Source organism: Nicotiana sylvestris, chromosome 8 (genome assembly GCF_000393655.2).
Source record: "Nicotiana sylvestris chromosome 8, ASM39365v2, whole genome shotgun sequence".
Classification (NCBI taxonomy): domain Eukaryota; kingdom Viridiplantae; phylum Streptophyta; class Magnoliopsida; order Solanales; family Solanaceae; genus Nicotiana; species Nicotiana sylvestris.
The window spans coordinates 149,031,634-149,045,361 of NC_091064.1; the positions used below are offsets into that span (position 1 = coordinate 149,031,634).

Consider the following 13,728-nt stretch of genomic DNA (forward strand, 5'->3'; position numbering starts at 1 on the left):
ACACACTTAATTTCTGAGATCTGAATGATTAAGATTCAGACCTCCCTTAAGTGCAAACAAACGAGGCCTAAATGAACAAATAAATAACCTACTAATTGAGAAAAGATATTTATAATTCAAAAAATGCCACACACACAAGCAAGTTTTTTTTCCTTTTGTCTTTTTTCGCGTGGAAAAGAAAAGAAAAGATCATCCAATGAAGAGAAAAAGAAGAATAAGGATTTCATCCAAATTGTCTCTTTCATATTTTACAACCTTTCTTCTCTTCTCTCCATTCCTTATCTTTTGGAACTTGGAGGGACTATATTTTCCTGTGCAATCCAAAATTATATATGTGTGGATAAGATTTTCAATATAACAAATTGTCTCAACTCATTTCTTCTCGGATAGTATAAGAAACCAACAAGTTGCAGTAGTACATGCAAGTAAACCGTCACACTCTCTCGGATAAAGGTACTCCCTTTTCCTTTATTTTCTTCAAAAAGTCACTTAAGCTTAAATTGGTTTTTTTCTTAGTGATTCTTGAATATTTTTTATTGGGTTGATAGTTAGTGTTTCTACTGGGATGATTTTGTTACCTTTTATCTTGTTTTCCCAGTTCTTTGTGTTGTGTTTAATGTTTTCTTGGTCTGACCTTTTCTTTTTTTGTTTTGAGAAATGGGTTTTTTGTAGAGTGCGTAATGCTTGTTTGGTTGATTGCAGAAATGGGTTAATTTGGATTTCAAAAATTTCTTGTGTAAACTCTTTGCCGTGTCTTCTTTAACTGTGGGGGGTTTGGGGGGGAGATGTGGTCATTTTCTCTTTTTAGAGCCCTTTTCTTGTGTTACACTAGTCTTGACTGATTGATCTTCAAATTAATTGATTTTGGGTAATTTCCATGAACTATGATTATCCTATTGTTGTTGATTAATTGTGTAGAATTCTACTATGTCTAGTAAATCAGTACTTACTTCCTGAAACCTGCTTCCAGAATTTTCACTATTTTGAGTTGACATTTTATATAATTAACTCTATAGCTGCTTTGGGCAGACTTACTTTCTATTAATTGCATCAGCGATAAAGGTAGTGTCAGCTTCAGTTTATAGAACTAGCCAACACTTGGAAAGGTGATGTTTATCTCATGTAGAATTGGTCTACAAAAGAGCAGCTCGTTCAAGTAATAATGGTAAATATCCAACAAAAAAGTCATGCTCCCTCTGCCTTGATATATTGAGTTTGTGAATCACGCTTAACACGAAAAGTTACTAGAAAGAAAATTGTTAAGATCATAGTCCTACTCATCTGAATTATTTTGGTCAGTGGACATGATTCTTCGTAAGAATCTGTTTGTTCTTGTTTTGGCTTGAAAGAAGAATATGCATGAATTCCCAAATTCAGGTGTAAATGGGTATAATTTGCAAGAATATGTTTATTCTAGTATTTCTTCTACAGATTGGAGGAGGATTAAGTTTTGAATCCCCAAATTTAGGAAATCACAGGAAGAGTATTACAGATATTAGATATTAGATCAATTCTGTATCTCCATTGAAATGCTTGCCTTTCATTCAGTGGATTCTCTAGTTTAGATGCTTCATATTTTGTAGAACTTGACCAAGTGCAAATGATAAGTCTCTAGAACTGGTGTTGTTTTAACATTTTCAAGCTTTATCCGAAACTGGAAATCAACCTTGAAAAGAAACCTCACTATTATTAAAGATTCTAAAAGCAACATTCATTTTCAACAGTGGGACAAATTCCGCACTTAGCTGGACTGTGCGACCTGAATAACTGTTCGGAAATATGTTCTGGACAGTGCACTGCAATTGTTGTCTACATTTCATTGGCCTGTAGGTATAATGGACTTAACTTACTAAATAGCAGTTTATGTTGGTTACTTGCTTCACATTGATCTACTTCAATTCTTAATTGTTTGTATACTTCCTGAGTGTGAATCTTTTGTCATTAGTAGGCCTTGCTTTAGGTCAGTTTCAGTGAATTACCCAGTGGAAAAACGTCGATAATCATATCGTGTTTAAATTCCTGCACTGATCCCCCTTAAATACACTTTCTCGTGATATTTCCTGCAGTCTATTAACTTCACATTTTTGTTACTGTTGTCCCTTCAGGGACATCTGATAATGTTTCTAGTTAATTTGTTTGTGGAGCTTCCAAAGTAAGCCTGTTTACATATTTTCTAAAGCCAATTGAGGACACCAGTATTCACTTGGCAAACATTTTCACATTTTCAGGAAATTACATGGATGATTTTGGAAAAGAAAGGCAAAACTGTGAAACATATCGCAAGAAGTCGGGTATGAGGACCCTTATCAGAAAAGAGTGGCTGCATGCATCACCAATCAAGGTACATTTAATGTGATAACATGTTACTCAATTCTTCCAATTTATGTGACCCTTCAAATTTTGAAACATTTCAAAATGTTTGATATCATACTATTTTTAGACGACTCTCACAACTTTCAAGAATTCAAATCCATTAATTTGACCTTAATTGTTGATATGATGTTTTCCCTATCTATCTAATAGTTCATTTACCTTCATTATCACTATTATGACATACAAATTAACATCTTAAACTTTGTGCCCAATCAAATGCCGACATACAAGGTAAAATGAAACGTTGGAGAATCATATTATGCTGTAGATTCTCTACTTTTTGGCATACTGCTTGTATACGGGAGAGTTTTCCATTCTTAATAAAATTATTTACATTTAAAAAGATCTGAAAACTTCAGTCTACCAGAGGACTACCTGTTCGTTTGCGAAAGTTTTTCTTTCTTTTTATAGTTTACGATTGTGATAGTGCATCTTTGTCTGTGTTTGTCCTACGCATGCCGCACACTATCTAATCTCTAGGTTGATATCATCAGTCCACATTAATTGACTAGTTAACACTCTACAATTTTAAGTCCTCAATCTACGCCACCTAACATGTGAAGTTAGCAGTCTATGTCAGTTGACTTGTCAAATCAACAGGCAATATTCAGCTCACCAGTAGTCTGTCTCAGTTGACATCAAGGCATCGACCCACTTTTACCTGGTGAGAGCCATTTCTTTGCAGTCAGAGCCACATCATTAAAAATCATCACCTAGTGTGGAACCAGCTTGCGACATACTTGTTTTTGTCAGCAATTTGATCAAGCTGGCAGCATAAATGCCTTTGACTTCTGTTATGTTCTACTGATTCACAATAGCGCTGTGGCCAAGTTAGTCTCATATTAGTGCCAAATCAATTTTATTTTCAGCAACACTTTCCAGTTTGAGTTGCAAATACAAGTTGCTTTACGTTAAGGGTGCATCTTAAAAATCAAGAAAATCTATTAGAGTATTTTGTAGAATATTCTTAATGATTATCTCATTATTGAAAATCAAGAGTCATTAAGAACTTTGTGAAAATAATTCCTAATGATTATGTCATAATAATCAGAAATCCCAAGAATTAGGTTACTTTCCCTTTATCATGTTACTCAACTCCTATAAAAGGAGCCCTCTTATATCTTATTAACCACCAATTTCAACATAATAGTTTTCTCTCCTTTTCTCCCCCACATTGTGCATCCGAGTCACTTAGTACACGGTCTGCCCATTTTGGGTAAACATATGAAGGGGATTATTGCAGAATGTTTTGAGTTGAGAGAAGACGGACACTTCCACCGGCATATGTTGGTAATTCTAGCCTATCTCCTGTTAAAAGTCCTTGGATTTGCTAAGAAGAAGGCATCATTGGTTCTATCCAAACAAATTTGAGGTCCACGTCGAGACGAGAACATATAATTGTGCCTTCTATGCCACTAGCAAGCCTTTTAGAATGTAGAATAGTTTTTCCATTTTTTTTGGTTTTGTTCTTTTCCTTCAAGTCTTCCTTTGGTAATTTGTTTCTGTACATTCTTTCCCTTGTCCTGAAAAGAATGATGGTTTTCATTATATATAAAACTGACTCCAAAAGAAATTGTCTTTAGTGTAAATATGATTATATGTTTGTATGATTGCCTGCGGTGTTAATAAGGTTGAAGGATGTCTTTTTCTTTTTTTTGGAGAAGCACTATAGAAATAAATGAAACCGCTAAATAATATTGCTTTGAACAACAAAATTTTTGTCATGGGTATTGAATTAGGGAGTAATAGAATGTAGGACTGGGCTTAACCTGATAGCAAGTCCTAACACAGGGTTGATGTTTCTTTTATTGATTCTAAATGCGGGGTTCCTTTTTCATTTTTCTCTAATAGTCCTCTTATATAGAGTACCACATGAAGTTGAAACATCAAAATCTGAAGCTAATTTATTAGATTTCATTCTTTACAGGTAACTTTTACAGTTATCTTTGATTTAACGGAAAAGGATTCAAAATGCCCCTAAACTATTGGAAAAGGTTTAAAAATACCCTTCATCCACCTATTGGGCTAAAAATACCCCTTCATCCACCTTTTTGGTTCACTTATGCCCTTTGACGGTTCGGTCAATGTTGAATTAAAAATAATTATTTAAACAAAAATATTTTGCAAAATATTTTCGTTTTTTTAAACTAATGCACTAGTAGTCCACTAATTTAGTAAAGTTTTCTTCTTCATTTTTCAGTTTCTACAAAAAAATATTTTTTTTCAGTTCTTTTTAAAGCATTTTTTGTAAAAACTGAAAAAAAATTATTTTTAATAAAACATTTTCGTTTTTTAAAAACTAAAAAAAATATTTTCAACAAAACTGAATTGTTTTTTGTAAAAACTGAAAAAAGAAGAAGAAGACTTTACTAAATTAGTGGACTACTTGTGCATTAGTTTAAAAAAAACAAAAATAAATATTTTTTTAAGTAATTATTTTTAATTTAGCATTGACCTAACGGTCAAAGGGCATAAGTGAACCAAAAAGATGGATGGGGGAGTATTTTTAGCCCAATAGGTGGATGAAGGGTATTTTTTTTTTCCGTAAAAAAAAGAAGATAATTGCTCTGCTGTTGTGGTTCAAGATCAGGGGTTGTTGCTAAAATATAAAAACCTTTATGACTGCAGGAAAAAGATCCAGACGATAAGATGCCACTGCGACCAACACCTGAATCTGGCCACTGCACCTTTTGTGTGAATGGTAATAGCTGTAGAACTGTTCGCTCAAGAACAAAACTGATGAACACTGTTTTAGAAAGAGGGAGGCCCAAGGAAGCCGAGCTGATCTTTGATAGTTTGATTAAAGGAGGGCATAAACCATCTCTAATTACATACACTACCCTCTTAGCAGCTTTGACAGCCCAGAAGCGTTTCAATCACATCCATTCCATTATATCTGAAGTGCAAGAAAATGGTATGAATCCAGATCCAGTTTTCTTCAATGCTGTTGTTAATGCGTTTTCTGAATCTGGAAACATGGAGGAAGCAATGAAAGCCTTCTTACAAATGAAGGAGAGTGGGATAAAGCCTGCAATCAGCACTTTTAATACTTTGATCAAAGGGTATGGAATTGCTGGAAAGCCTGAAGAATCTATAAAGATAATGGAGTTAATGTCGCAGGAAGTTAATGTGGAACCAAATCTGAGGACATACAATGTACTTGTTAAAGCATGGTGTAACAAAAAGAATTTTGCTGATGCATGGAATACTGTGGATAAGATGATAGCTTGTGGTTTACGACCGGATGTTATCACTTACAATACAATAGCAGCAGCTTATAGTCAAAATCATCAAACTGAAAAGGCGGAAAGAGTGATTTTAGAAATGCAAAGGAACAATGTGCACCCTAACGAAAGGACTTGTGGCATCATTATATCTGGATACTGTAAAGAAGGTAAAATAAAGGATGCCTTGATGTTTGTGTACAAGATGAAGGATCTTGGAATACATCCTAACCTTGTCATTTTCAATTCACTGATCAAAGGCTTCCTTGACATGTCAGACGGAGACAGTGTTGATGAGGTTAGTATTGGTATATCTTTTGATTAATAACTATTAACCTTCTATTGTATGTCAAAAAAAAACTGAAAGGGAAGTCAAAGAGTCAATAGAGTTTGAATGACTAAAACATTGTAAGCCATGAAGAAAAATTAAAAGCTGAGAGAATAGAAAGTCAAATATTCAAGCAGAGTTTGAACAACTGAAGCCCTCTCCCTATGCAGTCTCTAGTAGTTTGGAGCTGAAAGTTGAAAGCACCGTTCATAAGTTGCATACAAGAAACTTGAAACATCAAGCAACATCTTTAACTAACTGAAAATTGTTATAAAATGATGCAAATGATGCAACACAAGTATTATTCTTGTTGTACAAGGCTGACAATTTTCATTCCCCAAATCTGTATTGATTTACTTAAAAGTGCTGTTTGAAATCTTCTGTATATATATGTGTGTGTGTTAAGAACCACTTCACAAGTACATTTCCACTTGAAATGTTAGCATAGATCAGTACAGTCTAGGAGATAGGACACTAGTTAGAGCCACGTTTGAGGTCGTATTTGTGCATGTAAGCATGATTTTGAATTTGCCTGCGTCATTCATTAGCCAATTCATTCATAGAATGCTTGCATTGAATGGCTGAATGTTACAGTTATATGCTTTTTTAGGAATGTAGAACTTCTGCATCTTTTTCTGTTTCTCTTCACATGCTTGCCAAATTCAAATATTTTATTAAATATGATGTCCACTAAAAGGTTTTAATCTCCATCAATTTGATCAGGTTCTTACATTAATGGAAGAGTTCGGTGTCAAACCTGATGTCATTACATTCAGCACCATCATGAATGCCTGGGGTGCTGCAGGATATATGGCTAAGTGCAGGGAGGTCTTCGATGACATGGTCGAAGCTGGCATTCAACCTGATGTCCACGCGTATAGCATTTTGGCCAAGGGTTACGTTCGTGCAATGGAACCAGAAAAAGCAGAAGAAGTCCTGAATACCATGGTTAAATCTGGGAACCCTCCAAATGTTGTGATTTTCACTACTGTAATTAGTGGATGGTGCACTGCTTGTAGAATGGATTGTGCAATGAGGATCTTCGAGTGGATGTGCGAGTGTGGGATATCTCCTAATCTGAAAGCTTTTGAAACTCTGATATGGGGTTATGCTGAAAATAAAAAGCCTCGGGAAGCGCAAGAGGTAATCCAAATCATGGAAAAATTCAACATTCAACCAGAGGAAAGCACTTATATGCTTGTTGAAGAAGCCTGTCGTGGTGTCGGATTAGCTGAGGCAGCAAATGGAGTGGCCAACTCAGTTGAAAAGCAAAACTTGACTAGTAAAGTTGATATGGAAGGCGAGGCAGAAGTGGAGAACTTGGAAAAAGTCTACCAGAAGAATGCTGTCCATCATTTTTATCCCAAATTGTTGCAGATACCCAATGAACTAATTAATGAACCAAAGGGACCAGTAAGTGCAGCCAAAAGAAGTCGTATGGTGCTAAGGGAAGCTGAATTTTCATCTGATACTTTGTCTGCTGCGACAAGATCATTGCATATTAGCTGTAAACTTGGAATGCGGGCTCCTGTTGTTTGCCAGAGACAATTTCAAGTGCAGCTTTGTGCATCTGGTCAGGTTGGAAACTCATGTACAGCTGTGTTCTTGAACTGAAGAGAGAAAAGTTGTTGTGATTAGTGCACCTGAATGCAGCTGGTTGTGAAAGTAATGTGATTAGAGTTTTGTACATATAAAGGGTGACTTCAAATTGCTCATCTTTCCGAGTACATCTGTATCCACAGGTTTTGTAAAGCTTTACTGATCATTTAACTCAAATTTCTTGTTGTCCATTGTATCTGCATACTGTGCAGCTGTAGAAATCATATTTGGATATATGCAAAAGTCCATTTGTAAATGCACAGTCGATCCTCAGTACTCTTTACCTCCATGAATGACTCAATTGTAAGGGGCAATTTTATGTTGTTTGAAGTTTTACTGAGAACTATGTCTTTGTTTTATTCTTGGTTTTGATGAGAGGAAGTGGAGGTAGCAATACCCCAATCACTCCCTCCGTCCCACTTTATGTGAGTCCCACTTTATGTGAGTCCCACTTTATGTGACATGCTTTCTTTTTTACCCTGTTTCAAAAGAATGATACTTCGTTTTTTTAAACTTCCATTTAAGTTTAGCATCCCAATTTATATTGGGACTCTTACATTACTCATTTAAAATGAAAGTACATCTGAAACCTACACCACCACAGCACCACTCATTTAAAAAGATAATTTTGATACTTATATATATTTGGTTGTTTTCTTTAGTTCTTAAATTTTGTACTCAATCAAATATCGTTGCATAAATTGGGATGGAGAGAGTGACGTTTTTCTTTGACTTGTTTTTTGGATAGAAATCCTCCTAGTTAATAAGATTTCTTTAGAAAGACTAATAGCTTGTTTGGCAAGCTTCTAAATCTAACTTATTTTGAAAAGTGTTTTTCTCAAAAGTACTTTTGGTAACAAGCAGTTTGTATTTGGCTAATTCATTTGAAAAGTGCTCTTGAACAACAATTAGTGTTTGGCCGAACTTCTAAAAAGTGATTCTAAAGTGTATTTTTTTCAAAAGTGTTTTTCAAAAAAGTACTTTTGGGGAGAATTTACTTTTTTCTGATTCTCAAAAACTATTTCTGCTTCTACCTCAAAAGCACTTTTTTCGTCTAAAATCTTGACCAAACACATTAACTTTGGGGGGGGGGGGGAATACTTTTGGCAAAAACAAAACAAAACAAAAGATCATTTTTGGCCAAAAAGAATCTTGGCCAAACAGGCTATAAATAACCTTTCACTTTGTAGAAACTTATAAAGAATAACACAAGGAGAATGCAATGTATCAAAGTCTGTTCTTCCTACAAAGACTGATGTTAAAATGATTTTTACAAAGTTAACACAAGGAGAATGCAATGTATCAAAGTCTGTTCTTCCTACAAAGACTGATGTTAAAATGATTTTAACAAAGTTTGCTCTTATTGCAAGCCCACTTGTGGAAATACACTGGGTTTGTTGTTGTTGTTGCTGCTCTTATTGCTGTAAAAATTACACGGGGCGCCCTATTTGGTCGCCCCCATTTAACCTATACCCATTTTTTTTAAAAGTTTTAACTTGTACTCACTTTTTAAACAATTTCAGCCCCATTTCTCCTCCTCCTTCTCCAATACTCGCACCATTATAGAAAACCAGCTTTGCCATAGGAAACAAAGGCTTCTCCCATACTCGCACCATTATAGAAAAAATAAACAGTGCAGTCCCTGTACTTGTAAGGTCCAAAATTGGTGTTCTTGACACCAAATTCAGCATTCATTGTAATGTTGAATGAAGAGTTTTCTGCATTTTTGGACAACACATCAAAGGTAGCGGATCGGACGTTAAACTTGGAGAAGTTTTATTTTGTGTCTCATACAACTTACATTAGTTGTATGAGGCTCTTTTTTGTCTCACAAATTTGTGGACCCTAATCTTACACTTCTGGGTCCACAGAAATCTGGGTCCACAATAATGTGAGATAAAAAAGTTGCCTCATACAAGTAGTGTCAGTTGTATGAGACACAAAATAAAACTTTCCTGAAACTTGGAAGTACTGACTTTCATTATGTACAATGAAAGAGAAGAGAGATTGCAATTTGAAACAGAGTAGAGAGTGCAACAAAAAATAAGAATTTCTTGCGTTTCTTTTTGCTCAACTCTTTGGATTGTATGGAGTTGGCTGATTCTTCAGCTTGCTTTGCATGTCCGTTAATCTAAAGTTGATGTTCCCCTTCTACTGCCATTTAGTTTCAAGTCAAATTTTATTTCAAAAATTTCAGCTTATATAGTGCTGAAATTTTTACAAATGAACTAAATAACTTCAGCATCTTCTACTGATGTTTTTGAAAAAGCTTACCAGGACAAAAAAAACTTCAGCGTTTTTAGTGCTGAAGTTTTTACGAATGAACTAAATAACTTCAGCATTACAAAACTCAGCTACTAGAATGCTTAAGTCCAGCAAATAGAGAACAAAACTTCAGCACTAGAATGATTAAGTTCAGCAATTACAAACAAAACAAGTTCATCAAATAGAGAACAAAACTTCAGCACTAGAATGCTTAAGTTCAGCAAATGGAGAACAAAACTTAAGCACTAGAATGCTTAAGTTCAGCAATTAAAAACAAAAATTTTAGTACACTTGGTCTACTTCAGGCCTGGCTACTAGAGTGCTGAAGTTTTGCGTGATTGCCTTTGCTATTTCAGCCCCGTATGTTGAAGTACCGCAAAAAAGTGGGTACACTTGCAATTTTTTTTTGCAAAGCGGCCACAAGTTAAAACGTGACCCAAAAAACGGGTATAGATGCAAATCCCCCCTTATTGCAAGATCTATGAAGACAGATTGTTAAAATTAAAAAAGAAAATGCTATATTTTGATTTTATATTAACTGTTTAATCACAAGTGTTTACGAGACAAAATTGAATTTTGAAGTTAAATCAGCAGATATCCACCAGCTCAATGTTCACATAATCGGCAATATCAACAGCCTAAGGTATCAATATCCCTGCAGTTTAAACTGCTTCAAGTACAGAATGGAAAACACAAAAAATAGCAAGCATATGCATAAAGAGTTTTTCATCCACCATAACATATTACTATATCAAAAATAGAGGCAGAACATCGATTCACTGACAAAATATTTGTTTCAAAACTAGATAACTAAAAAAGATACAAAAACTAGACAGCCTTCATAGTGGCTTATCACTTGTTAGATTTATGTTCCATGAATCACTCAACAGCTGAAAAATCAGATAAACTTAAGTAGCTGTCTTAAGCTCAGCAGCTACAGTGCTCGAATAAACCGGGTGAAGCGCATGACCATCCTTGGGCTCAACATGCACCCATTTGCGCCCACTCAGCTTGTGGCGCTCAAACTTAACACAGCCTTCTTTCAAAGCATAAAGCGTGTGATCCTTCCCAATTCCAACATAGTTTCCAGGATGAAATCGGGTTCCCCTTTGACGAACAATAATATTTCCAGGTATCACTCTCTGCATGTAAAAAAACTGTGTTACAAAAAGAATACTGATGTTGGTAAGAAGGCATGCTCTATATGCAACATTGGAACAGAAAAGTTTCTCCTAAACTGATTAATGCTTCATCCCATTTTTCCACAAGCAGAGATTTTTTTACCTCTCCACCAAATTTCTTCACGCCTAGATTCTTCGGTTTTGAATCACGGCCATTCTTTGTAGACCCTGCTGTCTTTTTAGTAGCCCACCTCCTAAACATCAAGCTCAATCCATCTCCGGAAACATCTTAAATTTGCCCAAAGGAAACATATGTCAGAGTTTCTAAACATTTCATCTATTTCCAAAGCACATGCTTTAGCAAAGAGTGCAACAAGATACGTACCCCTAGCGGTATTGTAAGCAGGTGTGCCTGTTACCAGCTCTCTGATATTTAACCTCCTAAACAACGATGCTGCAGTATTCATCATGTAATTCACCAAAACCAAATCTGGGGTTGAAGAAACGGATTAGAAGTTACGTTAACTACAAGTCTACAACATTACTTCATCTATGCAACGGTATGAGCATTTGCAACTAATCAACTATTTGATTAAGCTCATATACAACAAATTCTGAACAGATCCACCGTATCATGTAAACGGTAAAACTAGGAAGAAAAGGAAAACTGAGTCAAATTGACACCTCGCCCTCCAGAGTCCTGCCATTGATTCTGGGGATCTGGAAAGTGAAAGTTCCAATTATTTGGATTTTCCTGTGGTTTTGCTTGCTGCCCCTTCTCTCAAACCCCGTTGGGAATTTCTGATCTCTACTTAATACTTACTTTAAAACCTTCCAACCACCATTTATTTCCCTAATACTCCACTCCGTAATGAAGGGGATTCTACCCAGCCACAGAGCAGCAGAGACAAAGCATTTTTTTTATTGATTCCACTTTCTACTAACTAGTAGTTCGGGGCTAGTTGATTTGTCTCTCTACTAACCAATAATCACATTCTAAATTGTTAGAGAATTTAACTATCAATTCTCTATCATATTAACGTCGCTCAGAGATCGGTTTAGATGAATTAATTTAATTCTATGGAAATTTTAAATTAATTCAAGGCTCATTTGGAAGGAGGAAACCCTAATCCTTTCAACCTGTCATAAAATGCCTAAGAAAATTTAGATTTGAAGCACAATGTCTAATCAAAATTTGGGTCTGTAATACAAACTCAATCCCGGTTATTTCAGCCTGTATTTGGAATTTTTTTTCAATTGACAATTAGATGACATTTCATCTTCTTTTTCTAAAAAAAATCCAGATATTTGCATCCAAACGGATCTATGTCAAATACTACCATTTGGGATTGTTAGAAATAGGAATTGTGTTGGCTGAATAATTAGAAAGATTTGGTAAATGACTTTACATTTTGAAATTGCACCCAACTGGTAAACGCTCAATATAACCTGTAATATAAGTTTTAGTCTTCAAATGATCAAATTACTAATACTCGCAAAAGAAAAGCAGATTAGTAAAGCAACAACTTTGGAAGTATTTAGGCAAAGTATCTTATGCTTCAAAGCGAGTCTCAAAGTGTGAGTGTAGGTATTCATTAAACAGCAGAATGCATAGTCAATAATACAAGTCTTCAGAAAACTGATTAATAGTGCTTAAAATGAGTGATTAGTACAAACAACCTCATTACCAATAGAAACAATTATCATATATAGGAAGCAAGCAAGAAGTCTGTACACATAATAATTTGTAGAAATCACATCTTACGAGATAGAGCGAGAAGAGGGCTTACAAGTTACAAGTCGGATATCGCAGGAGGAGGGGAAATTGGTGTGGACTTGGCCGGAGAAGATTACCGTAATTGAAATTGGGCCCCAAAGAATTGGGCCCAGTTGAGTCAAACTAACCTGACAGTTGTGTGACTTCTTCACAAAAAGACCAGATTTAAATGTAAAAATAGCACGGTATAGCTGGTTTTCGGACTGGTCATTCAAAAATAGTCACCGGTTACGAAGTCAATGAAAAATAACCACTATTTTTCTGCAACAGAGATCGGTCCAGCATAATACACTGGAGTTCGGTGCACCTGTGTATGAACTCCAACATATTATGCTGGACCGATATACTTTGCTGACTCCAGTATAATATACTGGAGACTGGAGCACCGGTGCTCCAAACTCCAGTATATTATACTGGACAATTATACTTGCTGGAACTCCAGTATATTATGCTGGAGTTCTAGTGTACTTATGCTGGAACTCCATCATATTATGCTGGAGTTCCAACATAATTATCCTGGAACTCCAGTATAATATGCTGGAGTTCAAACATACTTATGCTGGAACTCCATCATATTATGCTGGAGTTCCAACATAATTATCCTGGAACTCCAGTATAATATGCTGGAGTTCAAACATACTTATGCTGGAACTCCAGTTTAATATACTGACGTATTTTCTGGATTTTGAACGGTGTTTTCGCTCAAATTTATTTTTACATGAAAAGTGGCTAAATTTCGATTACTTTTGAAATTAGGCTATTTTTGAACGTTCAATTGTAAATCTAGCTATTTTTGAAGTTTTGCCGATTTAAATATGCTATGTGAAGAGTTAAAAGAGTTACTACTAAAACTAGAAAGAGACATTCTTAAAACGGAAAGTAAGACGCATAAATTAAACGGGATATAAGTTACCAGAAATTACTCTTCTTTTGAGTATCGGATTAGCAAGCTTAGAAACGTTCCCTTCTTTTTCTTCCTTGTTTCCAAAGATAGTTTATTTCTTAAGTTATGTCATGAACATAGTAATTAAGTATTCTTTT

At 35.2% G+C, this 13,728-nt stretch overlaps 2 protein-coding genes across 8 annotated transcripts; one reads left to right on the top strand and one right to left on the bottom strand.

Moving 5' to 3' along the window:
• Positions 1–211: 211 nt before the first annotated feature.
• LOC104233944 (pentatricopeptide repeat-containing protein At5g25630) lies at positions 212–7,860 on the top strand. 4 transcript variants are annotated; one of them, XM_070153115.1, is made up of 5 exons: positions 212–453; positions 1,725–1,830; positions 2,229–2,341; positions 5,002–5,895; positions 6,649–7,860. In XM_070153115.1, exons 3-5 carry the CDS (start codon positions 2,237–2,239, stop codon positions 7,537–7,539), a joined length of 1,890 nt encoding a protein of 629 aa, XP_070009216.1. In that variant the 5' UTR covers positions 212–453; positions 1,725–1,830; positions 2,229–2,236; the 3' UTR covers positions 7,540–7,860. The 4 variants fall into 4 exon arrangements, with proteins under 4 accessions (XP_070009216.1, XP_009785708.1, XP_009785711.1 ...); XM_009787406.2 differs by lacking the exon at positions 1,725–1,830; XM_009787409.2 differs by lacking the exons at positions 212–453; positions 1,725–1,830 and adding an exon at positions 485–1,165.
• Positions 7,861–10,511: 2,651 nt separating this feature from the next.
• On the bottom strand, positions 10,512–12,836 carry LOC104233942 (uncharacterized). 4 transcript variants are annotated; one of them, XM_009787405.2, is made up of 4 exons: positions 12,701–12,836; positions 11,296–11,400; positions 11,074–11,198; positions 10,512–10,931 (listed from the first exon to the last, which is right to left on the bottom strand). In XM_009787405.2, the coding sequence occupies exons 2-4, from the start codon at positions 11,378–11,380 to the stop codon at positions 10,698–10,700; spliced, it is 444 nt and encodes a 147-aa protein (XP_009785707.1). In that variant the 5' UTR covers positions 11,381–11,400; positions 12,701–12,836; the 3' UTR covers positions 10,512–10,697. The 4 variants fall into 4 exon arrangements, with proteins under 4 accessions (XP_009785707.1, XP_009785706.1, XP_070009244.1 ...); XM_009787404.2 differs by having other exon boundaries at positions 12,676–12,730; XM_070153143.1 differs by lacking the exon at positions 12,701–12,836 and adding an exon at positions 12,599–12,632.
• Between the last annotated feature and the right edge of the window lie 892 nt (positions 12,837–13,728).

Coding starts and splice junctions, on each gene's coding strand:
- LOC104233944 (XM_009787406.2), top strand. CDS start 420: ATGCAAGTAAACCGTCACACTCTCTCGGATAAAG. Junction 2,342..5,001: donor TGCATGCATCACCAATCAAG/GTACATTTAATG, acceptor TTATGACTGCAG/GAAAAAGATCCAGACGATAA. Junction 5,896..6,648: donor ACGGAGACAGTGTTGATGAG/GTTAGTATTGGT, acceptor CAATTTGATCAG/GTTCTTACATTAATGGAAGA.
- LOC104233942 (XM_070153143.1), bottom strand. Junction 11,199..11,295: donor TGCTTACAATACCGCTAGGG/GTACGTATCTTG, acceptor GGCAAATTTAAG/ATGTTTCCGGAGATGGATTG. Junction 10,932..11,073: donor TGAAGAAATTTGGTGGAGAG/GTAAAAAAATCT, acceptor TTTTACATGCAG/AGAGTGATACCTGGAAATAT.